The sequence below is a fragment of the Strix uralensis genome, chromosome 7 (genome assembly GCF_047716275.1).
Source record: "Strix uralensis isolate ZFMK-TIS-50842 chromosome 7, bStrUra1, whole genome shotgun sequence".
In the NCBI taxonomy this organism is placed as follows: domain Eukaryota; kingdom Metazoa; phylum Chordata; class Aves; order Strigiformes; family Strigidae; genus Strix; species Strix uralensis.
The window spans coordinates 16,354,161-16,382,080 of NC_133978.1; the positions used below are offsets into that span (position 1 = coordinate 16,354,161).

Sequence of the window (27,920 nt, forward strand, 5' to 3'; positions counted from 1 at the left end):
TGCAGTGTTTGTGGTTATATATCTGTAACACTCTATGAATAATGTACTACTACTTTTGGCACCCCCAAAAAGTGAATTAAAAAGAAAACCTAAAAGACATCCCTGTGGATGTGACTTGAGTATTTGGTTACTTTTTGAGTTTGACTTTAGTTGTAGCTAAAGCCTGTCAGTCAAGGAAGGGTTTTTTTGGCTTTGTTTTCCCCAGAAGCATTTCTCTGGAGAAGGGAGAAAAAGAGGAGTTACAATTGAAGACCTTACTATTCAGCAACCCAAATACAACTGGGTTTCTAAAAAGCACCTTCATAGTGTACACACACTCCCTAAAAGTCTGTGAATCAGATGTGGCTGGTATTTTGTTTTTTTCAGCAACTCTCACAGCTGCAGTAGTATGAAACCATTTTCATTTTGGTTTAATTGACAGCTGCATTTCAGTTCCAGAATCCATGTTGCTGGTTTTGTATGAAGCAGAGAGAATTCTGATAGCTTTTCAGGCTGCGCTTACAGCGAAACCTGTTGCGAGAGAGTGAGGTGGGAGGGAGAAAGGGTGATCTGTGCAGCAGCAGAGCAAATCTGATATGAGGATAAACTAGAGTTAAATTAGAAAGCAATTGTTTTATTTTTGGTTGGTTTGTTTTTGTTTTTTTTATTGCCCGTGGAGTTATAAGAGACCCAGGAGATGACACAGGAACAGCTGTCAGAAGCTTCATTTTGAAACTAGAAAATTCAATGGTGCAAAAATGTTGTGACTGTGCAGAGGAGGAAGAGTTCAATTTAGAGTCTCCTTTAGAAGCTTAGTGCTTCAAAACCAGATGGCATAATCCTGCTAATTTAGTTTCTAGCTTGATTTATGATTTTTCTAATAAATAAATAAAGGTATCATGATCAGGGACCATAGATTTTAGACATAATCTATGTTGGTCAATTGCTTGACAAGGGAGATTATTTTAGAAAATTTCTCTTCTCCCAATCATCCTGATAAAGTAAAAAAAAATTTCAGTCAGAAATTTTTCTGACTGAGTTTGGCTTCCACTTTGTTCAGTTCAATGAAAATTGTTTATTGGAGATTATATTGTATTGTAGATTCCCAATAATTATTTGAATCAAATTTGGGTTATTTTATGGAAATAGGAGGTAGATTCTGACATGTTTTGTCATTCACTTATAGTAGTTTAAAAGAACATGGTAACACTCAATCAGATATGTAATTTAGTAGCATGACTTGGTCAAATTATTTAAATTCAATGCTGGATTAGTCAAACTGGTCAAATTCTGCCAGCACAGAGACATGTGTTTGGTGTCCCATTGGAGGTCTTTCTCTCAACCCTAGCCCTGATTTTCCTAGAGAGCTATAGACAAGGTCCTCTAGCTACTGCCTAGATAGGTTTTTCCTAGCCTGGGTCTCCATGCACCCCCACTTGACTTTGGCAGCCTCTTCTCAGCCACACTCTCACTGCAACTCTGTGCTTTTTCTTTGAGAGTTTTGACGTGGTAGCACAGGAGAGCTGAACGTACTGTGATTGACTTGTTCTTTTATCAAGTGACAGTTCTGCTCTGTGATAATACTGCTGCTCAAAAGAGAGGTACATGCTTGCTTAGTACTATTTTTGGCTGTGTTAGTGATAGAATTTCTCATTATTAGATGTTACATCTCATAAAACTCATACAGGTTAAAGCCAGTGAATTTTTACTTGTGGTCACATCTTAATGCAAAGTATTTAAATTAAAGCATAATATAACCTAAGTATCGACAGTTGTGTGATAATATTTTTTTACCGGATAGTAATTTCCCAGACTTTACATTTTCTTTAGCAGCTGATGTTTGACTTCATATTCTTCTTCCATGCTAGGCCTAGTCCAAAACCAAATCATGATTATGAAAGACTGAAGATTCAGTGCATGAAGGCCATGTCAGACCTACAGTCTCTGCAGAATCAACACACGAAGACACTGAAAAGGTGTGAAGAAGCAGCAAAAGAGGCAGATTTTTATCAGTAAGTATTAGTAAAGCTGTACATAATAAGAGTTTACGAGTCTGTGCTAGATCACAAAGTATTAGAACATATTAATCATAGTTTTTTTAATTATGTTTTTCCACTTTAATGGCAAGATTAATGTTGGCCTGCATCAGATAAAACACTTCTGGCCTATTGGAAATTATCAAGTATGGATTGCTTGTTTTACTTTGAGGAATTTGAGATAGAAATCCCTGATGTCTTGATGGGACACTGGCAAGGAAAGCCTGGTTACTGACTTGCAATTATAATCCAATAGTTTTACTGTCAGGTTGGAGGGCAGAATACAATTCGAGAGAATGTCATGTCTTACTGTAATAGCTTGTGATAGCTCTCATGCTGGTTTGTGTAAGTTTTAACACAGATTTAGAACAATTGCAAGCTTTTATGAAAATGCAATAAAATAGGAAGAAAATAGTGACTATTTCTAGCATGTATTTCTATTTAAAAATAAGTTGTTGATGCAAATAGGAACATGGGTTTTTTTGCTTGAAGGGAAGACATCTTAGAAATAGAAATGCAGAAAATTCTTGGTCTGAAGTTTGTTTCACTTATATACTATTAAGTATGACTAGCATTTAATGACAGCATCTGTTTTTATTGGGGGCTGCTTGTTCTTACATAACATTTTCACCCACAGCTCTTCAAGCCTTTAAAGATAAGCACTGTTTTCTTAAGTTCTTCTTCCAAAGCCTGAGAACAGTATCAAAGGTTGTTGACAGGTGCAGATGCAGCAAGTTGTGTGGTTTCTTTATGAAGAACTTTATTCCTAGTTTCGTTTGAGGATTTCAAGCATTTTCATTTGCTAGTGAATTCTGGACAAAGCATTAGTGTTCTATACATTGTAGATGGATTTTTTTTTTTCAGAGCTGAATTACTGCTGTCCATTGAATGCTGATGTGAAACACTTGTATTATTTATCCTAAAAAAATTGGTGTTTTGCTCACCTTATTCAGAAGTTCTGTAGTGCCTGAAACCATACTGTGTTACACTCTGTTTATTTCAGTATTTTTGTGATAGTATAAAAGGATTTACCCTCTCATATCAGGAGAAAACCTCTAAGTTTTAAAAGATAGAGTGATTGATTGAAATACTCAAGTGTAACAAGAAGATAAGCATATGCCTCAGAGATGAACAATTTAGGCTTCCACAAAATGATGCATATATACAAGCAAAACTTTTGCATTTGCACTTCCTACAGACTAAAATTAGCTGGTCAGAAGAAAGTATAGCAAATTTTAATTGATTCAGAGGTAATTCTTTTTGTTATAAGAACTTACTTAATTGGATTTCAATAATTCAGTTTCCTACTTAAAACTTCAGGGAGGCTGAAACTCACTGCTGGAGTTAGGTGCCCAAAACATGACAAAACATGTTGAAATCCATGCATGCAACTCCTGTTCATCCTATGAGTAATTCTCAGGGTAAAGAAAGGAATTGAGTGGAATACACTATTCAAATATTATTTTCCTACAGTAATTCTTAAAACCCCATGCTTTAAAAAAAAAGTTACCATTCCAACAAAAAACAGATTAATAACCTACATGCAAAGATTATGTGTGTTTAATTGTATGAATATAATCTGTCAAAGGCTTTTCTTTTTGTAGCAGGTTGTTCTAATTTTAAGGAAAGGTTTTAATGCTTTGGGTCATTGTGCAGGAAATTTTGGTTTTTCACTTCATAAGGAAGGAATATAAAGTATCTTAAAATGTAAATTGGTTCTATTCATTGCTGTGTGTTGTGGTGTGGTTTTTTTTTTTTTTAATAAAGATGGACTTTAAACATTTTACCAGCAGGTGTGAGAGGTCAGTTTGATTCATTCTGTTGAACAACAAAAATACTTGTCAGTATCCAAATGTCACTCTTTGTTTGTTTTTCAGTAGTAAAATACATTCAGTTGATTTTTCTGCTCTTTTTCAGCAGTGATCTGGTCTAATTTTGGACTGCTACCTTGAATTATAATCTGAATGATAGCCTCCTCATGTGGCTCTCAGTTGTTTATGCTTGCATAATGAAGTTTGGAGTAACTTTGACAACTTTTTACCTGCTTGAATGTAGTTGAAACATACATAGTGTGGTTTTGTTGTTTTTTTGGGGGTTTTTTGTTTGGGGTTTTTTGTTTATTAGGTTTTTTAAAAATAATAGCATACAGATGAAAACTACAAAAAAATTTCTTTGTATTTTGGTTAGCTGCTGCCCAGCTGAGGGGCCCGAGAGAAAGCGGAGGTGTTTAGTGGGATAATTCCTATTATCTTCAGGATCATCTTATGCTTGTATTACACCATTTCTGTTTGTCTATCTGCTTGCTTTTTAAATGGCTATGAAATGGCATTGGTAGGTGGCATAAATCCATCATCTCTCCTGAGGCAGTTTAACAGTATTTTGTACTTTCACATATTTTCATATTTATGGTCCTGTTTGTTTCTAATTTTTTTTTTCCCTGGTGCTTGGAATACTCAAATATGCAGAACTGAGTTAGTTTGACCTGCTTTCTTGGTAGGAAACTTGAAATGAATTAGTCCAGGACTTTGTCCTGGCAAGTTGGCCGCTAAGAGCATTTTTTGTGTGCCGTGACAGCACATTGCACAGTCGACTGCTGAGTGACCAGTCACAGCTGAAGGAGGACATGGATACCTTGAAGAGGAAAAACACGCAGTTGGTGCGAGAACATAATCATCTCCAGCAGTCATGTGAGGAAATGAAGAGACTTCATGATGAGGATCAGAAAGAGATAACAGACCTGCGCAGCCAGCAGCAGCAGGTAAGCTACAGCTTATAGTGTATCTGCTGGAAGAGATCATGAATTGTTCCTTTGATAAAGTCAATAAAACCAAATGTGTAGTGTTCCTGCCTTTTTTGTCTTACTGATTGTACAATCTGGCTTTCATTTTACAGCACTAGGGGAGAAAATGAGATCTTGGATACTAATTGATTTTCTGTGTCTAGCTGAAAAAAAGAAAGGGATATAGAATATTAGGTAGTATTAAGAAATTTAAGAAAAAAATGTACATGAGGAAGATTGTATATGCATGCTATTTTTTTAAGTGTGTGCAGAGGCATCAAAAACCCAGCTTGAAGTTGCAAAGTGATTAAAAAGATGATTGTTTTCCTAAGGTATTTTATGGGACAGGGCTAGCTTTAAACTTGCATGCTATGCTTGGTTTTTTTTGGAAAGAATCACAGTAAAAAAATGAGTGACAGAGATGAGTTTGATTTTGTTTTGTTTTAAATTATTTGAGTGACACCATAAAGGTTAGGGGAGTGACAGAGCTAAGTTTGTTTATTTAGGTTTAGAGATGCTATTCACTTAGAACAAAGCTACAGGTTGATTAATGTTTTTGAACTTGAAACAAAAAAAGACAAGCTTTTCAGTACTCAGAGGGGGACATTTCAGAACTGTATATAACAGGCTGTCTCCAGGACAGCGTTGTTCACACATCGTGAAGAAAGAAAAGTAAGAGTAATAGTGAGGAGCAATAATGAGGAGATCATATCGGGTTCATGGTTCACCTATGAAAAAAACTGATCATTTAGTTAGAATAGTTACAGCAACATGTGGAATGGTTAAACAGAGTATCTCGGTTAACTGTGTGTAGGCTGATTCATAGAGCAAACTTGCAAGTCAAACATTAGGCTTCAGAAGCAAAACCTACTCAAACAAAAATAATTATTTGCTAGGGTAGGAGGGGCAAAGGTCAAAGCAAGTTGGATGTGCTGAATGGTGCTTTAGGGGGTGCTTGAGGGCTAGTGCAAAGAGGAGTGAAGATTTGTATTTCCTTTTGATCCTATCTTGAGAGTTCTAATGCGAAATGGTTTAGTAGCTTGGTTCAGAAGACAGCAGAAATGTTTTGCTGTGTAAACCTGGGGAAATAGCTTAATTGTTCTGTGCCTTAGTTTTGCAGTCTGCAAAACAGGGATGTAAAACCTCCAAGAGAAGACTATTTATTTGGAAGTTCTGTCCTGAAGTTTGAAATTATCTGGTGGCACAGGAGGAGGCTGAAGTATCAGTATTTATTTAAAGAAATTCAGTCTCATGTCAACATCACGATTAAACCTTTAAAGAGAACTATGTATGTGACTCTCGGTGAGAAAGTTGTGTAACTCCATTTCTCAACATGTCAGAGTGAATCATGGTGTCTCGAAGGGGTGACAGAAGTCTTCGCTTGTCTGTCATTTCTCATCTGAATTAGTCTAACTCTGTGCTGACCCCTCTGATGTGTTGTTTCATCGTCAGGCCATAGCAAAACACATCTTTGTGGCCTCAGAGAGCAAAATGTTTGATCGAGTTAGTCTTCATGTGGGATTGTCGTGGATTTGCTGCGTAGCAGCTGACCAGCTTAAGTTTCTGCTGCTCCCATATGAAGTTTCTTGTTGCTATGGCTGTCTTCCTTGGTCCAGCTGGGACTATTTACTTTTTCTCAGACTGGATTTTGAATGGGAGACCTTCCTTATTACACTGCTTCCTGTTTATGGCATTTCTGTCTTCCTCTGTCAAATCCCTGTTAGCAAGTTCATGCTGAATTCCATCCAATTTCTGGTATATTCATCCTTCTTTAATTATTTAGTATGTTTTCAGCAAAAAGACATTCCATATATGCTTTAGACAGTGAGAAGTGGTTTGTTCCTGTTTGGATTCTCAAATACTTGGTTATCAAACCTGTTATCAGAATGTTTTGGGAAGTAGTCTTCAGTTAAGTGGCTCTTGAGTGAGTTTAAATCAACATGTATTTACACTTTGCATATGCTTCCAGTTTATTGTATGTTTAGCTTATCTGAAATGGTTCACTGAAGCATGCTAGCGACTCATGGGTCCAACTCTGTGTGGGTTATGCTGCTGAATCCACTGAGAATAGGGATGTATGTGGAAATAGCCTTGCCAATGAGACTCTCACCAAAGTGCGGCCTTGTTCCAGGACCGCTTTATGAACAGTAACTTGCTGCTTTAACATATCTTGGTTAGTTTAAGGAGACTGGTGTCGGGCTGAAGAACTTTGTCTCTATTATTTTGCCTGTGTAGAGAAGTGGTTTCCTGACAGTGATGGTTGCTATCTGCTACAGATGGGCAGTGAGTAGCAGGCAAAGAGCAGGCAGTCTCTTTTGGTCGCCTTTCCTTTTGGTCTGCAGGCATCCAGGTTCTTCCATGTTCAGGAACTGGTCCTTACTCTGAATATAAGACACAAAAGAAGATGAGGAGCCAATTTGTGCATGTAAGGTAGTTGTTAAGTGTTTGGTTTCAACTTTTTATAGAACTCATATTTTCTGTCTTTTTTTCCTTCTCAGTTTTTAATACTTTTTATTTTCAGATAGTTAGGGACATAGCTTTGTAGGCTAATGTTAAGATTGTATAAATTCCTGGCACCTCTCCATATAAAGCATTCCTGTTTCTTCCCATTGCTCCATGAAGGCCAAATTTCAGTTTAAAAGACAAAACCAGAAAAAAGTAGCATAGCATTTAAAAAAAAAAAAGGGGGGGGGGGGGCGCACTATGGCCTCATTTCAGGCACATTTTTTTTGTCTCTTGAGAAGGAAGGAGGACTAGATTTTCTGAAGCGCATGAGGGGCTTTCTGTTGTTGTTGCTGACCATTTATCATCAATGTTGCTATTTACAACAAGATTTTTGTCAATGGATATTAATTTGAAACTAAGATTCAGGTCAGACTTTATTCATGTTTTAGATGTTTTTTTCCAGTTCGTATTTCATGAATAGCTTTTGAAACACAAACCTCTGTGGGTAGTTCTCAGATGAAATATTGTATGAATATTAGGATATATGCCTGCGTGTATAATATTTTTAGGGTAGATTTTATTCTCTTGAAGTTTTAAATTATTTAATTTGTTCATGGAGGATACAGGCAACCTGTCATGAATGCCACCTCGTGGTCATTTTCAAATTTACTGCCATCATCTTGGTCATCAAATAACGATTACCTCTTGCTAAAACCACAAAGTGCTTTGAAAACAACGTGGGTTTAATAGTTGTTGGTAGCAATTGCCATTAGAGATTTCCATAAATTTGTGCACTCTAAGTTGTGATAAAGCAGATTTTTTTACCCAGTTAACATTAAGCAGAGGTAATGCTTAGAAGAGGCTCAGTGTTTCCTTAGTTGTTAAAAAGAATGATTATTAAAATTGATTAGTATAGTTTTGTTCTAATATTGTTTTTATATATATTTTGAATTAAATTTATTGGAATGATAAAAACTTGAGTTTATTAATAGTGTTTCTGGCATTTTTTAGGTTATGAAACAAAATGGATCATCAGAGATATTAAATAAACTTTATGATACAGCAATGGACAAGCTAGAGGGTGTGAAGAAGGATTATGATGCCCTAAGGAAACGGTACAATGAGAAGATCGCAAGTCATAATACGGATCTGAGCCGCCTAGAACAGGCTGAGGAGGAAAACAGACGTCTTCAGAAACAGATTGACATGTTAATGAAGCAAAGGGACACAGCAATACACTTTCAGCAGCAATATTCATCCTCTCTTAGAAGGTATAATCAGGTTTTGATACCCTTCAGGTATTCTGTGAAGGCAGTAGCAATTCTAATTAACACCTTATTTTATCTGTTACAGAATCACAAATACTTTTCTAACTATTTTTTCTAACTTTCTTCTGTAGTGTATGTTATCTTTGTCTGATGAGTAAGCATGTGTTTCTATATAAGATTTTCTGGAAGGTCCTAGAAGGTGTGATGGGGAAGTTTATTTGGAGAAACGGTGCTTTTTGTTGAGAAAAGGATTTCTCAGGTTTTTGGAATTGTATGAGGAATTTTAACCATTGTTTAGCTCATGTGAGAAAAGGATATTCTGGTTTTCAAGCTATGTTTAGTCTTATTTGTAGACACAGGAGTCAAATTCCAACAAAATTTTGTTAAACCTCAGGCTTCATGTTCCAAAGAAACTCCTCAATGGGTGGTGAGCACATCAACACATATATCTTTCTTTAAATATAAAAAACAAGGAAATAAGAGGCTATAATTCCTAAAAGGTGTTTAGCAAATGAAGATGTTCTCAAGCATAAGTTAACTTTTCATGATACTAGAATTGCAGAGGTTCTCAGAGACAGAGCTTCAGACTGGCAGCAGAGTTCACTGGATGCAGATGTCTGGGAGTCTTGCTTCACTGAGCAAGCGCTGATGCTACAAGCAGCACAAGTGCCAAAACAGAAGGGCACAGAACTGTGTCACACCACACTTAACCTCTCTCCACTCCTCTTGATAGTAAGCCTACACAGTTACCCATATGGGATAGGAAGAATACTAACATACATAATGACTCCAAAGAGCATCTGTGGGTGTGTTGAGAATGTTTTCACTGACATAAGTTAGGGATAATATACAACTCCCACAGACCAAAGCTGAAACCCGTGGGGTTTTTTCACATTTATAGACTTAGTATTTCAAAAAGGTGAGATTGAGCATAGATAGTAATATACACATGAATAGCATGTACATAGTTGTGATGCATCTAATTAAGTTATAGGAGAATATGAGTAATACGAGAAAAAACTATGTAATTTAAACTGCCGTAGGTTCCTGGAAGTGAGGCAAAGCCTCATATATGCTCCAGAAACACTGCAACCATGCTGATACATGCAGAAGCTTAATGTATTTGTATTATGGCCTTGTGATTTAGGTCTCCTTCTTCAGAGGAAAGTGTGGTTTGATACTGAGCAGAGGTTGGTTTTAAGAATTTCAGGAAAGATATTCATGTTCCTGTGAACCAGTTATCCAGCTAAATTAATATAACTCAATTTCAGGAATCTTTGCATTTTATTCAGTTGGCTTTGGGTCTGGACTTCTATTTTATTTGTTTGTATTTATAGAAACCTTTATTTGTCTTATGTTTATATCCTTTCTTCATAACCAAAACTATATTTCTGTGGGTGACTGACAAAAAATTTTTAAAATGCCTTTCAGGTGTATATACTTTTCAGAATATAAGGTTTAACAAACTTGTAGTTTGAGGATGAGTGGGTCATAAATTGCAGCACTGATTTTTTTTTTTTCTAAATTAACACCAAGTGTAAACACAGTATAAATAAGTTTTAAAAACAGCAGAAAGAGCAATACTCTACTGATAGCCCTAGTTTAATTTTAAATTACTCTTTGGCCTTAAATATCAGAGAAATGTTAAGCCTTTTATCTGGAACGTTGTCACAATAACATAAGCATATGAATGCTACCAAGATGATTTAGTTGGTGAATAGTTTGCAGGTTGCAAATTAGCTATACTGGCTATCTAATTCCTCTGTGCTAAACCTTACCCTACACGTGTGCCTCTGCATTTTGAATGTGGGCTATGGAACTCAGACATATCTGCCCATAGTTTGCAATTGCATTGAAGACAAAGCGGGTAGTCCTGGTGAGGGTTTTTTTTTTTAGTACTGGTTGCTCCTTATAAACTGAAACTGCTGCTGACCCATCCAACCCTGCTATTCCCTTTCACAACAGCTGTTAGAAATGGACTATCTCTGCAGAAGGCATCTGGAAAATGTGATCCAGCTGCCTGTATTTCCTCCTTAGGAGGCAATGCAAGGTCAAGCAGAACCAAGGTGTTTCAGCTGGAACTTTGCTTTCAGGTTTCCTTAATTATCACTATTGAATATGAATGTCCTTCCATGGCACAGACTTTCCTTTCTTCCTCTGATAACTTCCATATGCTTGTTGTGGTTTGGTTGTGTTGGTTTTTAGGATTTTTTGTTTCCTCCTTACCTATGATATTTTCTTTTGCTTGGCAAACATTGTCTTAAATTTCTTCTCCTTCACTCTCCCCTGTATCCTCACAGTGTTCTTCCTGATTTGACCCCCCAGATAATTTGCAAATGTACTGTGGGTTCTCTCATGGCAATGAGGTGGTTTGTCATAGTCAAATGTAGTCTGATACATCCTTGTACTTCTCCTATAGTATATTCTTCTTACCGTCATGCTCACAGTTCTGAACAGAAAAAAGAAATTCAGATTGTAATGCTAGGTCTCCTGTACTGCTAGCCCAATGATATCTTAAACTGAAGAATTGCCTGAAAGGAACAGGGCGATGGTTTTGAAATTACTGGCAGATGCCTCAGTAAAGCTATGGCAATGCTTTGAATACACTGAGGCTTTTGAGGAAATATTTGAGATTGGTTTTACAGCTCTCTCAGGAAAGGTCAGGCAACATGCTGGAATAGACAAGAAATTGCATTTTTAAACAGGGTGGGGGATGTGTGTGAGAGCGAGAGAGCGCAAAGTCTGCCAGAGGTTTGTGGGCACCTGAAATTTGGATAACCCTAGAAGTCCAGCAGGTTTGGTACTGTGTTTCCATCAGTGGCATTTACCTGTGAGTTTTGGAAAAGACATGTAATCTTAGTGTCCAGTTGTGGTAAAACACTGCTCTCAGCAGAAGTTCCATTTCAGACCTAATTGTGAACTTCTGTATGGAATTATAGTCCCACTTTTAAGAATGCTTTGTCAATATAAACAGAAAAGTTACTACTTATAAATTAAATTAAACTTTTATGTTCTTTTTTTGATTGTGCTATACTTCAGTAGGTTGTGGTGATAAAATACATATGTTTTCATCTGTGTTAACTGTCAAAAGTAATTTTTTAAAATGGTAAGATATTTTGCATTTCAGTTGTACTGGATGATGTACTAATGAAAATAGTACCTGTTTTTAGTTCCATTGTCTGCATTTTTACTGTAAACCCACTTTTTTTTCTCCTCTGACCTATCCATTACCAACCTTGTGGCATATTTGGGCATGTGGAAGTTACTCTCTTTTTTCCAATTTCTGCATTTGTTTCCCTTCCTTCCCACATGCCTGAGAGTGTGTGCTGGGAGAAGGAAGTAATTTCTAAGATGAGCAGAGCTCAATGCAGTAAATAAAGTTAAACTTGTGCTGTTAAGTAATGGTAATGTTTTGCATTCCTTTTAGAGTAATTTGTCAGAAATTTACTTTTAATAATTAAACTAATCCTAAATAATTTCTAACAGTTTTAATGTTTCAGTTCCTTAAAGTTGTTCTCTAATATTCCTGAAGGTTCGCTGATACTCCTAAAGCAATAATTAGTCTAAGTTTTATTTTGCAGTACTGAGAGTAAGTTGTCTGAGAAGTCCTCGGCAGTTGTGTTTTACGAATGGATACATTTGGTTATCCAGCCAAATCCTTAATGTATGAAAAAGGAAAATGAGGAACAAATATCTTACTGGTGTTTCGACTTTTTTTTAGGTTTGAATCAGTACAGCAGGAACTAAGCAACGCCACAGCACAAAACAAAGAGTTGCAGAGAGAGATGGAGCGATTACAGTCGGAGGTGACAAGATTCAAAACAATGCAGCTAAAAGCAGCAAAGGATGCAGAAAAATACAAGGAAGAAAGGGATTCAGTTTTCAATGAATACCGCCTCATAATGAGTGAGAGAGATCAAGTAATCAAGGAGGTAGATAAACTTCAAACAGAGCTGGAGCTTGCAGAGTCCAAACTGAAGAACACCACTTCCGAGAAGCGAGTGGCTAGTGAAGAGATGGAAGCTTTAAGACAGGTACTAACCTGTTGTTTTGATGGGGAAGGGAAACGAGTATACATTGATGCTAGAATCAGAAATGTATGACTGATTAATGGAAAAAAGGAACGTGCTGCAAAGAGGAAATTCTGTGCTGTTTTCCTATAGCTGTCCTTTTTACTATCAATTTATTAAGCTTCCATGTTTGAGTAGAGTACCTGTCAGTTGAAATTTGATATTCACTTGACTTAATTCTGTTCTGCTGATTATAAATCCTTGCTTTACTGCGTTAGTCTTCTGTGCCTTCTCAAGTAATACTCTGTAACAACATTGCTCTAAATATTCATTATTTTTAACTTCTAACCTCTACAGGAACCACTGGATACTATCTACTATGACTTAAGACGGTACATGATAATGTAGTCTCAAATACTTATGCAAAGCCTGTGCTGACATGCATGTTCTTACTCATTTGCCCTCCTTCTGCCTTTAAGTTAAAGAGGATATTTTGAAGATCTTTCAGTAGAACTCAGGCATGCCTTAAAGTGTGTGAAACCAGAACTTTGTTTTTTTCAGCAATATGTTCTTGAAATGCTTATATCACAACCATGTTATAATGATGCTGTTAGGATTTCCAAAACACGATTTGCTGCTCGGTTTCATTTCAGCTGACATGCATTCACTTGACCTTTTGGTTTACAAATACTTCATTTAGCATGAAATAGATATAAGCAAACGTATTCCATTGCCTATAAATCTCATTTTACTTTTTTCACAGCATTACATTTGTACAAAATGATCTTCATGAAAAATCAGGATGTGGAACTTTTTTAAAATAACACCATTGTTGAGGGACATAATGTGGATTGTGACATATGGCATTAGAGCTTTTAAAAATAACTAACTTTGGTTTTCAAGAATTCATAGTTTTCAACTCTATGTATTTGTCAGCTATGTAATTTAGCTTTTACAGGGAGTGAGGTTTTAATACCTCTTCTAATATCATCAAAGCCACTAAGCCAATAGAAATGTCTGTTGATTTCAGTGGAATCAGGGTAACTAATAAGGAATACTGATGGAAATAGCCACAATGAGTTGTTCTGCTTCAGTTTGCTATATCTGTCATTGTGGCATTATGAGTAATTTGCCAAAGTGCTTTAAGAGGCAGGAAGTTAAACTTTTAAATACATGGGTATTCCTTCCTACCTAGGTGACCTGAAGGTTGTTTGAATAAGAACCAGAAAGGGCCTAGGATTGATGAGTGAGATGCTGGCAGGGCACAGACACGTATTTTTCTTCACGCCCGGAACTGGCCAATCAGAAAGCAGGCATAACTCTTTCTATAATGTACTAAAAGGTGTAAAATAGCAGTACTGTGAGCTTTTTCTTTTTGTTCCTGTTATCCTTTCTTGTAGCTGTGGCTCTTCTGCCTGTGAGCAGGTATGTTCCTGTGTCACATAGTACTGGGTCACTGCAGCTGCATTCAGTGCGTAAGAGATTTTTCTAGTTCTGGCAAGGCAAATGTTTTAAAGGCTGAAAAAATTTGTTGATCAAGTGATACATTTACTTAAAATAATATCCTGAAAGATGCCCCTGCATATGTGGGATTAATCCTGTCGGTGAATAGCTGGTCTGGTGCTTGCCAAAATGTAACTTAATGATCTTCACTTTCCTTGTGATGTATAGCAGCTTTAAGTGCCCTATTATATAGCACCCATTGACTGATAGCACTTATTCTATGTAGTTTCTTTCCTGGAGCTTGTAGTTTGTGTTCCAAAGAAATGCAGAAGCAACTGAAATGGAGAAGAGGTTGATTTTTAAGCATTATATCATGAGCAGTTACTGATGAGGTCAGTCAGTCAATTTCCTAGTTAGATATTTAAGCTTTATTGGTCACACATGCCCAGACATAATGGATTAATTTACATCCAAAACGTACTAATTGTCTGCGTTTAGAGATGACAGAAGAAATCTCAGAATTTTGCACTATGGACAGTTTGGATTAAGTTCCCATGAGTTTGGCTGCTCAAAGCTAGGGATTACATGTTATAAATTTCCCCCTCTATTTTCCCCAGTGGTGTTTTTGTTTGGCATAATGTTTTGCTCCAGCAAATACTTAGAATGTTGTGTTTCATCTCGGTGGTAGTCAGCTTTCCCCTCTGTTCAATAGACCTGTTGTATTTTATCCTGTATTGTATACTTACCGCACTATATTCAGATGCGAGAACTTCCTTCAAACATGAGGATTTTTCACCAATTCAGAATTGTTCTTCTAATGAAACCACTGTAATGTTTCCAAACAGAAGCTGTTCTAGTCAGGGCCAAATGGCACATTGCCCTGTGCTGTCATGTTGTAAATTTGTGCAAATGTCACAGGAAAAAGTCAGAGGTGAAATTTTACTACTGACCACTGGAGGCAATGGCTGCTCTTATTCAGATAGATTATATCGAGCATGCTGGAATAAACTGTGACAATATGTATTTTTTTCCAATCACCTTAAAGTACTGTAAATTCTTGTTTAATGAAGGGCTTGCTGAGAACTTTTCCTCTGCCTTCATACTTGATGACTTTCAGCTGCATGTGGGAAAAGACTTAATATTTATGTGTAAGTTTTATACACACATTTGAATGCACATTTTTATACAGATTATAGTTAAGATGTGCCAGTCGTTGCTGCCAGTACTAAAACTTGTCTGCACTACCAGATGAGTTAGGGATTTCTCTCTTCAGAGGTACTGAGCAATGGAAGCTCTTACTGATGTTGAAAAAACTTGAGAGCTCTGGTAATTGACATTCAGTGATATGTTTAAAGTTCACAGAGTGTGTAATTAATTCTAGTGCTTGTCTGTTACTCTACAGCAAAAATATCTCTTAATATCGTCACAGAACTGTTTTAACAGTCTGACTAGCCTTAATTAGATGCCATACCTCAAAAACAATTATGTTAGTACAGCAAAATGCAGTTGTCATCCATGCTTTAAGTACTCGATTTTATTTCTTGCAAACTCTAGAGCAAAATAGAATGAAAGTCAGTGCATGACATGGTGTCTTTCTATCCTTAAGTATTTGGACCCTTTCTGTCTTTTGCTTTTGAGATGTCAGTTATCTCTGGTAATCTTTTTGAGATCAAAGCATCAGTAGTTTCCATATAGGAGAGCCTATATGTAGAAGGACTTCTTTGTAGCTATTGGCTGAATGCTTTTAGAGAGCTGGACCATCTGAAATTTCAGTGGCATGAAATTAAACTGTTTCAATGCCTCTTTCTTCCAATAGGAAGTCTAGCTTAAACTATTTTAAAAGGACAGATTGTGTTTTAGAGCTACGTTTGCCTCATCTTTTTTCATTATGATGCATTTGAATTCCACATTTAGTAAGATGTACTGTCATTCTGCTTTATGGCATACTGTAGTTTTAACTTTGAACATTCTGTAGTTTGCAAATTGGTATCTTACTGGAGTATGACTTCATTGTCCCTTTAAAACTTATGAGGAAGCTATAAGATACTTATGTAGCTTGGTTGTCTAAATTATTTCAGTCCTATAAAATCAAGGCAGTTACTTAAAAATTGCAATATATTCTTACTGTTCGCCATATTTAAAGCCTTTTTTTTAAAACACCAAGTCTGACTGGTTAATAACCTTCCCTGATTTAGGTTCCTCAAAACTGTGAGTGCTCCCAGATTCTTGCTTACTTTTGACATTAGCAAAATTAGCAGACATTTTGACTGTGCTAATGTGATGGTGTGATATCTTTAATACCACATTTAATATTCTTTGCTAGTACTTACTCATATGTAATGTGAGCACAGTCCTGTTCTGCTCCCATTTTTCAGAACATTAGTGGTAAGCTATCTAGGCTTTTAAGGTGTCAGTGTGTTTCCAGTTGAAAAGATGAACTGTTCCCTTCTGTACTTAACCTACTGCAAACAATGGATCTTGTTTTAGGAACTAAACTCAGCTCTAGTGGAAAGAGATCGAGCCATTTGTGAGAGGAATGAATTGCTGGAAAAATACTGTCATGAAGTGAAAGACAAAGCTGAGGCCCAGAAGGAACTTGACCAAGCTTGCAAGGATATAGAGACAGTGAAAGAAGAGAGAGATGTTGCCAGGAAAGAGAGGACAGAAGCTATCATCCAGAGAGATCATCTACTAAGGGAATATTATCAAGCCCGTCAGGTATTGCAAGTTTTCATAGATGCCTTTTTCTTTCTTAGCTTCAAAGGGTCAGTAATTTCTAAGAGATTAGTCTGGGCACATTGGGTGTATTTCCCCTTTTCCCCAAGTCATTTTAATACCTACATATAAATGCACACACGTTCTTCAAGAAATAGTGACAGAACTTCTTATTTGAAAGAAATAATCATGCTTCATATTAAGCTTCTGTTTGTAAAAATAAATGGCAAATAAAATACTGTGATCCAGCAGGTGGCTAAGCAGTTTATTACCTGCTGGTAGGCTTGTTGCCGTCTATAACATGTTGTTCATGCCTGTGACCTGCTTGGGCTGTTAGCTATTTCTAATACTTCGTAAAGGAAGTTAATTGAAGTGTGATTGTAAATTTTCTGATCTGTACACATTCTTAGTATAAATATGCTATTCTGACACTTTATGTCTCTGTGTGGGTAGTAACATTCTTACAATTCTGCACACTTACTGATGCTCTTGTCTTGTGTGTGATACTAAGTATGATTTCACATACAACTGCAAATGCTTACATATAATGTAGTATGAAAATGCATAGTATCACAACTTCTATGTTCATGAACCAATTAAGGAATATGAAATAATATTAAACTAGGTATTTTGGGTTGTTTTCATTAAACTTGTATTCTCTTTTCAATGAATACCAACCCTTTACCAGTACAAAAAAAGTTTTTAGTCTTGCCTGTCATGCTGATTTGCCAAGTCTGAATGAGTGCGTGGGGAAGCAATTAAACTATGTTTTCAGTTGTACTGGAAATAAATCTTTCAATGTCTTTGGTTCTTCATGGCCAAGCCAGTGGGATTTTGGAAACTTTTGCTTTTATCAAGGAAGTGATAAAATTGGGTGAACTTTGCTGTGACTTAGCAATGGACCCGGTCAGATGCTCACCTTTGGCAGATTCCAGATCAGAACATGTATTTCAAATATGTCTGCTTTGTTGATCTGAGCGGGTTTTTTGGTTGTCTTTTTCCTGCCAGTGGACTGAAAGAGAAGAAAGTGATCCTTGGAAATGAAAGAGACAATTAAAAGGCCAGACATGACTCTTCATAGCCTCTGGTCATATTTGTTGCCATTTTTATTTTTTAATGTTGCAGTGAGAATGTATATCTGGGGTTTAAGGTTCAGTGCTTTTTTAATTTTGAATATAATTATAACTCATTTAGAAAAAAAAAAAAAGAGCCTTTAAAGTGTATTAATTGTGACTTAATAGTCTCTCTTTGATACAGATACATTCAGGTCTCAAAAACATTCTTCCAAAATTTAATCAAATGACAAGTCTAGTCAGATTCATTAGATTTATTTTTATTCTTGAAATTAGCCACACAGTTGTTTGTAAGCCTGTGGCCTTCAGTGCTTGTGGTGGGTTGTACTGTTGTAGTTGGCTTGTATTTGTTGTGCTGCAAGCTTGGAGTATTCTCTGCATATTTGTCTTGCTATTTGCACCATCTCTCTTGTTCAACATAGAGAATGTTAGAGGAACAAGTTAATTTAAGAAGAAAGTAATTCTTATCTAAAATGCTAAACAGTCAAACAAAACTGTTTTGCTCTGCTTTGGAGTTAAGGCACCTCAGTGAGTCACAAGTCTTTGTTGTGAATGTGTACATCTAGTTGTCCCAGGGTAAATGACATACATTAATGTAGGAAATCTGTAGTGTAACCGTGTGTAATAGAGCATCTGATTTCTAAATATCCTTGAATATTTTTTGTCTGCTAAGCAGAACAAGATAGAAGCATGAAATGTCATCCCTGGAATACAAAATGTTCACTGATGTTATTTTGAAGTGAGGATTCTTATTCACGTAGATTGTATTCACACAAACTCATGTGCCACTGGGTGAAATACATTACAGAAGGTTTTATCTTTTGTTTTTCCCCTAAAGTTGCCCTTAAGATAAATAAACATTTTTCATGAAAACATGAGAATTGAATATATTGGGCAACACACATATAGGAAAAGCTGTTTGTGCATACTTAGCTAAAAACTGTGCTTGAAATACTTACCTATGTTTCTTAATTCGTAGATACAAGATTCTGCTACCCTAGACATAGAAAGAGCAAACAAAGAAATTGAAATGCTTCGGAAACAATATGAGGCAATGTCACAAGAACTAAAAGAAGCTGTCCAGGAAGCAGAAGTAGCCAAGTGTAGGAGAGATTGGGCCTTTCAAGAGCGGGATAAGATTGTTGCAGAAAGAGAAAGTATACGGTAAACAAATCCTAGATGGTACACAAGTGATCTTTGTAACACCTTGTGTGCAGTTGATGCAATTCTAGGGCTTGCTGGATTTTGCTCATACTTTCTTCAACTTCTGCATTAGCTGTCATAGTGCAGCTTTTTTTTTTTAATATTTCTGTTTTAAACTTGAGGGCGCCTTACAAGATATTTTGCTTTGTCTGTGCTTTCATGCCCATAATATGTCTCTAGTAAATACCATAGAGCCTAACAGCACTGCTATGTAGGAACAACAAATTATGCATTATTTTAGGCATGATATACCTAATCCTGCTGCAGCTGTAGTCCTGCAAATAACTCTTTACCTGTGGGGACATTTCGCAAACAGTACCCAACATATTTGCTACTAACCATATGTAAGAAACTAAGGGAAAATGCTTTAATCATTTTTTTTTTTCTGGTAGATTAAAGAAGATAAGTAGAAGTAAAGTTTTGGAAGGGATGAAGAAAGGTCCCATTAACTTGACAAGCTTTTCCTTAAGACCTAACATATGTATTTTTTTTCTTCCTTATACTTTTTTTTTTTAAGAGCGAGATCTTTTGAAACTGCTTTTTAAAATTTTGCATTAATTACGCAATGAGGTAAAACTAGTTTGTTACTTTGATAGGGTTTTAGGTAACTGAATTGAAACTTCTTTGCTTTTGAAGGACTTTGTGTGACAACTTAAGGAGGGAGAGAGACCGGGCTGTGAGTGACTTGGCTGAAGCTCTTCGGAATCTGGATGACATGAGAAAGCAGAAAAATGATGCTGTTCGTGAACTGAAGGAACTAAAGTATGTTAGAGAAATGATCAAACTGCATGAAAGTTTGTGCCAAAAACTTTGGTTTGTTAGCTGTGTTTGCAAGTGAACCATATATTTTTATAGCTATGGGCACTGCCTGTATTTTTAGTTATTGTGGAAATTATTGGATGGACAGGATCTTAAGTCTTACTATCTTAACCTTTTTATCATATTAAGACATATTTTAAGCTTTGTACTGTGGAGATACACTTAAGCAATATGGGATTCTTTCACTGAAGTTGGATTAACTGCAGTTTATAGTTCCTCCCAACTGTATTTTCACTGGTTTATGAATGCAAGGAAGATGTGCATCATACATCTTCTCAGTACGTTGTGGAAGAGGTTTTGCTGTCAATATTTATCATGCCCCACTTGTCCTGAGCATACTGATGCAGCTCATCTGTGGGTAAATTAAATGCATTTCGGAACATGTTAGAAACATAGTTGTGCACTTTGATCATGTAAAAGTAATGCAAAAAATGTGTGTTAGGACAATATATAGAAACGGGAAGTCAATTTGATAGCAGCCCAAGAATATTGGAAAGATGGAAGCATGGGGCAAACTTTTGGCACAGCTTGGATTTTTGATTTAGAGAACAAAATATAAAGGATCTCATGACAAAAACATTATGTATCAGTTTATTTAAAAGGGTTGGCTGTGTCTATAAATAATTATTTTCTTTGCCTAGGGAGAAGATGGAGAATCAGTTAGAAAAGGAGGCCAGATTCCGCCAGTTGATGGCCCATAGTTCCCATGACTCAGCCATAGACACAGATTCTTTGGAATGGGAAACAGAAGTGGTAGAATTTGAAAAAGACAGAGTAAGTCAAAAACACGAACTGGATTATCTTATATAGTGGATAGCTTTGAAGTCAACTGTAACATCTTGATACTCGATATGATTAAAAATAACTCTTATCTGTATTTTCTTTAGTACTTTGTTGTTGTGCAAGGAACCACACAAATACGCAGCATGGTAATGTCTACATGGAAGTAGTTGGCAAAACCAAGCAGTTATGCACAAGCTTTGTACTTTTCTTTATATGAATTATATAAAAAAAAATAGTTCCTCCATCTGATCTTGCAGGGTATCCAGGTCCATGTACTGTAAAAAAATGTTTTACGTTAAGCATTTAGTGTTCTTAAAGTTAGTGATTCATTGTAGAAATGGCAGTGCTAAGGCAGCTAAAACTTAAGATGTGATGGAAACACTGACATTGGAGAGACCAGTCCTCTGCTCTTATAGGCAACATGACTTTATAATACATGCATAAAATAGTTAAGCTTTTACATGAAGTTATTTCTCCTACTTTTGCTCAGGTTTGGTTAGAAATTTTGAAGTATTAGAAGTATTTATTCATGATGAACATATATTTTAGGGCAACATTGCCCTTCAGCTTAGAAGTCTGGGATGAAAGGAGATGCTAATCTCTTTTGCTTGTCTGTAGAGGAAGTTAAATCCCTTTTCCATTTTGGCATATTAAATAAAGTTCTTATGTTTGGCTTTCCAGATAACCTCTGCATCCTTTCATTATCCTAGTAGTACTTTTCTCCATTTAATTTTATTTTTCTTCATTTGTAGTCTAGAATTTTATTTCATTGCTTTGTATGCAAGTCTTGTATGCTGTTCTGTTTGAAATTTTTGGCTGGCACATCATTGTTTGCTAATAGTAATTTTTTTGACCCCTTAGAACACGCAGGTGGTCCTCCAGATTGTGTTTCATTTATAACAGCTTCTGCATATACCAGAATTTCTTTCTTTCCTGAATGACAAAGCTTGTCATTTAATGCTGTCAAATTAAATCCCTTTTATTTTGCTGCAATATTTGGGGTCATCTTTTATTGTGCTCTTCCAATCTGTCTGTGTTCTGACAGTGCATCCCAACAAAATTACGCTATTTTTTCACTAATCACTAGTTTTTTGACACTAAAAATATTATTTACTATTATTATATGTTGAAATACATAGATTGAAAAGACTATATGAAGTGAGTACCAATGCTGATCCATCAGGACCACTATCTGTAAATTATTTCTGCTCTTTTGTCTCTTTTGATCAGCATCTTCATCATCAGATGTTGTGCATTGCCATCTTCTCCATTTTAACTGATAACTAGTATTTTTGCTTTTCCATTGTCTGTAAAATTAGTTAGCAAGTCTAGCATATGCTGTACCTGCAGTGAACATTGCAGCCTGATGAATATTCCAGTCATGTGCAGTTACTTAGGTAATATTTACTTCAAAGATTGTTCTAAATGTTTGCATTACTGAGATCAAATGCATAGACTTTGTCATTTGAATATACATTTCCTTTTCCTAAACATAGGGATTACACTTGTTGCTATCAAATTATAGCAATAATATTGTGCCAGCCTTGATTAGGTGTATGGGAAAATCCTTGCTGACCTACCAGCATTTGAATTCCAGGATGGAGATTATAGATTTGAATACATTTAAAACCTTTTATTTTTGCTTCAACTTTACCTGCCTGCCTAAGCTCATGTTCTACATAATCACTCAGCTCAAACCTGAGAGAAATAATCCTCATTTTTCAGCTCTGAGGCTGTGCAGTGATACTGTGATCTCTACTCAGTCTTTATCTTATGGCAGCCCCATGCGCTTCCCTTTGAATTTTTTTCTTACACAGAACATTTGGAAAAATCATAAGCGTTGTAGTATGTTTTTGGCAGGTTTAGCTCAATTTAATTTCTGGTAGATATTAATATTTTTGCATGTTTTATCTTTAGCTTTTATCAGGTATCTTTTGCACTCCCTGAAGACTTTATGGTCTTCTGATTTTAACGGTCGTTGAACCACGTCTAGAACTATGCCTTACATGTCTGATTTAACCTTTATTTAATTATTGGATGTTAGATGTTAAATTTCAAGTATCCCTTCAGTATGCTGAGGTGATTGGTCCAGTTGATTTCAAGTAGAGTTCTCTAATTTTTATAAATATACTATTTAACTCTAACAATAGCAATAATAAATCAGTTTGTGATCAGTTGGTCCCAGTTTATTTTCTTGAACCAGATTTTTTATTTACAGTGACCTTGCCATTTACCAAAGCAAACACTAAATTAAAATTTCCATGTTTGCTTCAATGACTGATTTGTTAAAGGTGTTTATCACTTTTCACATTGAGGATGATCTGTTTTGGGCCAGGATTGGCAGAATATCACTTCTAATCTGTATTTAGAAATAGTGCCCCATAGTGTTACAGCTTTCTTTCCTTTTTACTTCTGGTCTCTAGCCATATCAAAGCAGACGTCTTTGAACTCATCACTAAGACACAATGCTGTTTCCTTACCTTTACAATTGTTTTTTCCCCAAGTAACGCCTATTGTTGGGGAGCATGTTCTTGTTCTTTCATTACACATCCAGCATCATACCCTAAAACAGGTTATATGTGTCTGAATGTGCTTTATCACATGGTCTTCTGCTTTCATATTCCTCTTTGGTGAAGTTCCACTTCTGCATTATTTCAGCCTTAATCTGAGAGAGAAGGATTGCTCTAATGCCAGAGGATGCCTAATAACTAATGGAATTGGGAGGTTATATATTGAAGTACAAAATATAAAAACTTGCCTAGAACAGGTACCCTGTAAATGTAAGTGTGTAGTACAAATGTGCAGTAATGCTTCTTGCTAAGATAGCAGCACAATGGTTGCGAGTGCAGTTAAGTCACTTGTTAATATTTATTAGGACGATATGGACTTGAAAGCACTTGGTTTTGATGTGGCAGAAGGTGTGAATGAACCATACCTCCCTGGAGATTGTGGGATCTTTGTTACCAAAGTCGACAAAGGAAGTATCGCTGATGGTCGATTAAGGTAGGGTTTGACTTTGGAAGATACTTGTCTTTTGCTGATCATAATAAACTAAATATGAGCATATTGTAAATTGTCTTCAGTTTTTCCCATTAAACACTGTTTGACTCATCTCTTAAAACTCACAGGATTTAAAATGTTCTTTTGTTTCTCTGTGTATCACCTAGTCTGTTTATTATCTCCCCAAACTTTGATCTATTTCTTTAAATTTTGGGAAAGACATGGTGAGCTATCGGCGGAGAGCAAGGGGAAAGGAGAGTAGAGCAAGGGATAATTTGAAACCAGCTCCTGTTCTTAGTGTTGATAGGAGGTTTTTAATAACTCTCCTCTGTCCAAAGAGTTGCTTTTAAATAAGGAGTAGTTATTAGTGACTTGAGGATATACTTTTGCTAGTGAAGTGCAGACTGGAAGTCCTGGTTTTCTTTTAGCTGCTATTAAATGATTTTTCAGGAATGGAGAACTCAAGATTAGCATATGAGATCAGCTCTTTTGCATCCCTTTTCCTGTATGTCACTCATGTGCTGTGTCCGGTGAAGTATGTTTATATCACTGACCTGCTAATTTCTGTTTATCAGAGTGAATGATTGGTTGCTGAAGATAAATGATGTGGATCTGACTAATAAGGATAAAAAGCAAGTTATAAAAGCTGTTGTAAATGGAGGAGGTGTTATTAATATGGTGGTTCGAAGAAGAAAGTCCTTAGGTGGGCGAGTGATAACACCTCTTCACATCAATGTTTCTGGACATAAAGGTAATGGCTATAAAGGATTATATGAATGGTACATGTTTGTTCAGCCAAAAATGGCTTGATATGAAAGTACATGTTCTGGGCCTCTGCTTGAATCCGACTTAAACTGTTACTTAGGGATTTTCATTAATTGTTTTTAACAAACTAAGAACTGCTAATACTGCTGATAACTTTATTCTGTAAATACAGGTTTTCTTTGTTTTGTTCTTGGGTGGGTTTTAGGTTGCTTGTTTTCTTTTAATACTTAATTCTAGTTAGCTGCCTGTCTGGAGTGTTACTGGGAGTCTATAAACAATACTGTTAAACTCATCAGTCACCCCAGCTTTGTATGATTATATTAAATTTTGGGATATCTAAAATATCTATTTTACCCCCGCCCCCGTGTTCTTATTTCTTTAAAAGGGTTTTCAGAAATTTGAGTTCAGTTTGGTAGTTACATTGATTTCTCATGCCTGCAGGTCAGAGATGCTGTTTGCGCAAGGTATTTGACTTGCAGGAGTAAATTCATTTTTTTTATGTGTGTGTGAATTTCAGATAGTGGAGTCAGTCTAGAAAATGGAGTATTTGTTGCTGCTGTTGTGCCTGGAAGCCCAGCTGCCAAAGAGGGTTCCCTTACTGTGGGAGACAGAATAATTGCTGTAAGTCTTAAGAATGCATTCTCCTTTTTTTATTTATTTGTGTTACCATTGATGCTACTCTTTATGATCCCAAACTTTCCATTGTTTTCCTTTCACTGTATTATGCCCTTTTTGTATATTCACTAAATATTTATTATAAATTAATGTGCTTGTAGGCTGAGTGATTAATATAATGTGCAGGTTGTTTGCTATGCTTAGATCTGATGAGAATTTTTGACAGAGACACTGACTTACTCTTCACATTTGGCTTATATGTAATGATACTTGTGTTTTTTTTTTTTTTTTATACTGAATGTGAAAGGTCAGTTCCAAAAGACATCTCTTGGTTGGATGAAAGGTTTCTTGTCTCTTAAATTACAGTATCACAAATGTCATCCTTCTGGGGGGGATGGAATTTTTCCCTGTGGGTGTTTGCAGCCTTAAACGACCTGTCTGATTTATTGAACTCCTGTGTAACAGAAGGTGGTTACTGTTGACGTACAAATGCATAGAGGCTAATGTAGTGAAACAAGTGTTGTTACACTGTATCTCTAGGAGGAATAGCAAAATTGTAGGAAGGAGGCTTGTTTTTTTAGTGGGGAATGGAAAAAAACAGACAAGGTCAAACAGGCTTCAGTCACGTATACATATAAAACTAGTGTTTTCCCTGTCTCAGAGATGCTACCTTAAGATGCTCCACACCTGCTACCTTTGATTTAGAGATGTCTGTTGTGTTTTTTTCTGTGTAGATCAATGGCATTGCACTAGATAATAAGTCGCTTACTGAATGTGAAGCTTTGCTACGTAACTGTAGAGATTCCCTTACCCTGTCACTGATGAAGGTGAGTAGGAGAAGCTAAATTTGCAGAATTTTCTTGAACTTATACAGAATTATTTTAGTTGTTCAGGGAAGAATATATGAAAAAATGAATATATCTTCATGGGACAATCTATGCTAAAAATAAGACCATCTGGATGCATTTCACTGGTGGTTCGCTCACTCTACAGTTATTTCCAATGTAAGACTATGGTGGCATCTGGTAGGAAATAAAACTTATTTATTGTTCTTACTACTTTCCCATTTGTTTGCTAGTCTCATGAAATGACTCCTAGCACAATTCTTTCTTTCTTCTTGGTTTCCACTTCAGAGCTGCAGCAGTTTTGTACATGAACAATAAACTGCCTTTTGATGACAGAAAGGTTTGCTTTTAGTCAGGAAGGAGTTGTCAGAAAACTGGACTCTGGCTATCCTGAGGTAGTACAAGGCTTTCTTTTTCAGGCTCATTGCTATAAAAATATTATTCTGTTTTGCGTATTGAGTTTAGAATCCCATTATGCTGGGACTGTCACATGGGCTTTGTGAGTGATAATTCCAGCTTCAGAGAGCTTGAGGTTTTAAGAAAGTAAAAAGATGAAATGTTTGAGGGGAAATGGACAGTGAAAGATGACTTACTAGCATCATTTAACAGAGGTAGAAGTAGAATGCAGGTCACTTCTCAGTCAGTTCAGTGCTTCTGCCACTATATGGAGTTGCTGTTCTGGAATTGTTCTGAAAATTTCAAAAAACTTCTAGCTTTGTTTTATCTGATGTTCCGTGCTTTGAATCTGTAAGATTTTATTAAACCTTTCCCAACTGTATCCATACATGTCTTGGTGTATATTCAGGGACAGGTAAATCAAGGAGGCTAGAATATGCCTCATACTAAACAGAAATCAGCCATAATAATAAGGTGATCATGTGTGGTTTTTGTTTTAGGTTTTTCCTCAGAGTTCATCTTGGAGTGGTCAAAATATATTTGAAAATCTGAAGGATTCAGAAAAAATATCAAACTGTAGGGTTCATGCATCAGAGATACAAGCCCAAAATAAAAGAAATCTGAAACTCAACAGCTCAACCCAGACTGACATTTTCAATCCAGACATCATGGATGGCAAGAAGGACCAGAGTGATCAGGGCAGCGGTTCATTTTGCGATCACAAACCTTTTCCTAATAGCACGTTACGAGTAGACTCTCATAGGAACACAGTGCACAGTTGCCACAGTAATTCAGAACACAGTCTCAGCTCTTTCAGCCCAGAGACATATGGGGACCAAGGCTATGGAGCTGTTGACTTGGACAACAGGAGGCTGCCTTATGAGCCTACAGGAGCTGACTGTATGATGGTTGAGACCACATTTGATAAAGGACATGGAACTAAGCATAGTGGTGGTACCTGGCCAAAAGTTATGGTTAATATCTCAGCAACAGAAACAGAAAAGTTCTCTGTGTACAAAAAGCCAAAACAAAGGAAATCTATCTTTGACCCTGATACTTTCAAAAGACCACCAACTCCTCCCAAACTGGAGTACCTTTCCCCTAATCAGGTGACAGGCCATTCACCTCAACCATCAAAAGCTGAAGTGGCTTCAACTCCTCCAACTCCTCCTAAGAGAAGTGACTCTATCAAATTTAAACATAAACAGCAGGCAAGCTCTGCATCAGAGTCTACCGTAACAACTGGATCACCACCCACCAGCCCAGCCACTGCACAAGCTCCAGTTTCCTTGGCACTTAAGCAGGACTCTGCTACTCTCAAGGGGCGCAGCAGGAATGCTGGGCATTATTATCGGGAGGAGGGAATTGACTGCACTCATCTCTCTTCAAGGAAATCCTGTGAAGAGGACATTGGCTTTCAAAGAGTTGAAGAGCCAGAGATTAAAAGACCGAGGCCAAAATCAGCTCCTGCTCTGAGGCATAAAATGACTCCTATGCCCATTCCTAATCCTGCGCTTCAGGTAGAAGCTTGGTATATTGAAGCACAAAACTAGAAAACTTGGTGTATTTTAAAAGTGGTTTTGGGTGCCCAGTTACATATCATAACAGGAGAAGCATAGCCCGTTTTCAAAATCCAGGTCCCCTGAGAAGCTACCCCAGACTCAGCTGGAACTTTGCAGTATCTCAGAATAGAAAACTAGTTAATGGAGTTGCGGTATTTAGCAGACAGTGGGGGCTGACAAACAG

The 27,920-nt window shown here is 36.5% G+C and overlaps 1 protein-coding gene across 4 annotated transcripts in view; it reads left to right on the forward strand.

Moving 5' to 3' along the window:
- DLG5 (discs large MAGUK scaffold protein 5) overlaps window positions 1-27,920 on the forward strand; it is a 109,513-nt gene that overhangs the window by 55,842 nt on the left and 25,751 nt on the right. For all 4 annotated transcript variants that reach the window (XM_074874543.1, XM_074874545.1, XM_074874544.1 and 1 more), the window contains exons 4-16: window positions 1,848-1,991; window positions 4,590-4,773; window positions 8,251-8,510; window positions 12,229-12,541; window positions 16,448-16,678; window positions 18,728-18,912; window positions 19,588-19,713; window positions 20,412-20,544; window positions 23,429-23,556; window positions 24,129-24,304; window positions 24,836-24,939; window positions 25,668-25,760; window positions 26,675-27,694. In XM_074874543.1, the coding sequence (XP_074730644.1) occupies window positions 1,848-1,991; window positions 4,590-4,773; window positions 8,251-8,510; window positions 12,229-12,541; window positions 16,448-16,678; window positions 18,728-18,912; window positions 19,588-19,713; window positions 20,412-20,544; window positions 23,429-23,556; window positions 24,129-24,304; window positions 24,836-24,939; window positions 25,668-25,760; window positions 26,675-27,694 (3,097 nt within the window). The remainder of the gene's footprint in view (window positions 1-1,847; window positions 1,992-4,589; window positions 4,774-8,250; window positions 8,511-12,228; window positions 12,542-16,447; window positions 16,679-18,727; window positions 18,913-19,587; window positions 19,714-20,411; window positions 20,545-23,428; window positions 23,557-24,128; window positions 24,305-24,835; window positions 24,940-25,667; window positions 25,761-26,674; window positions 27,695-27,920) is intronic.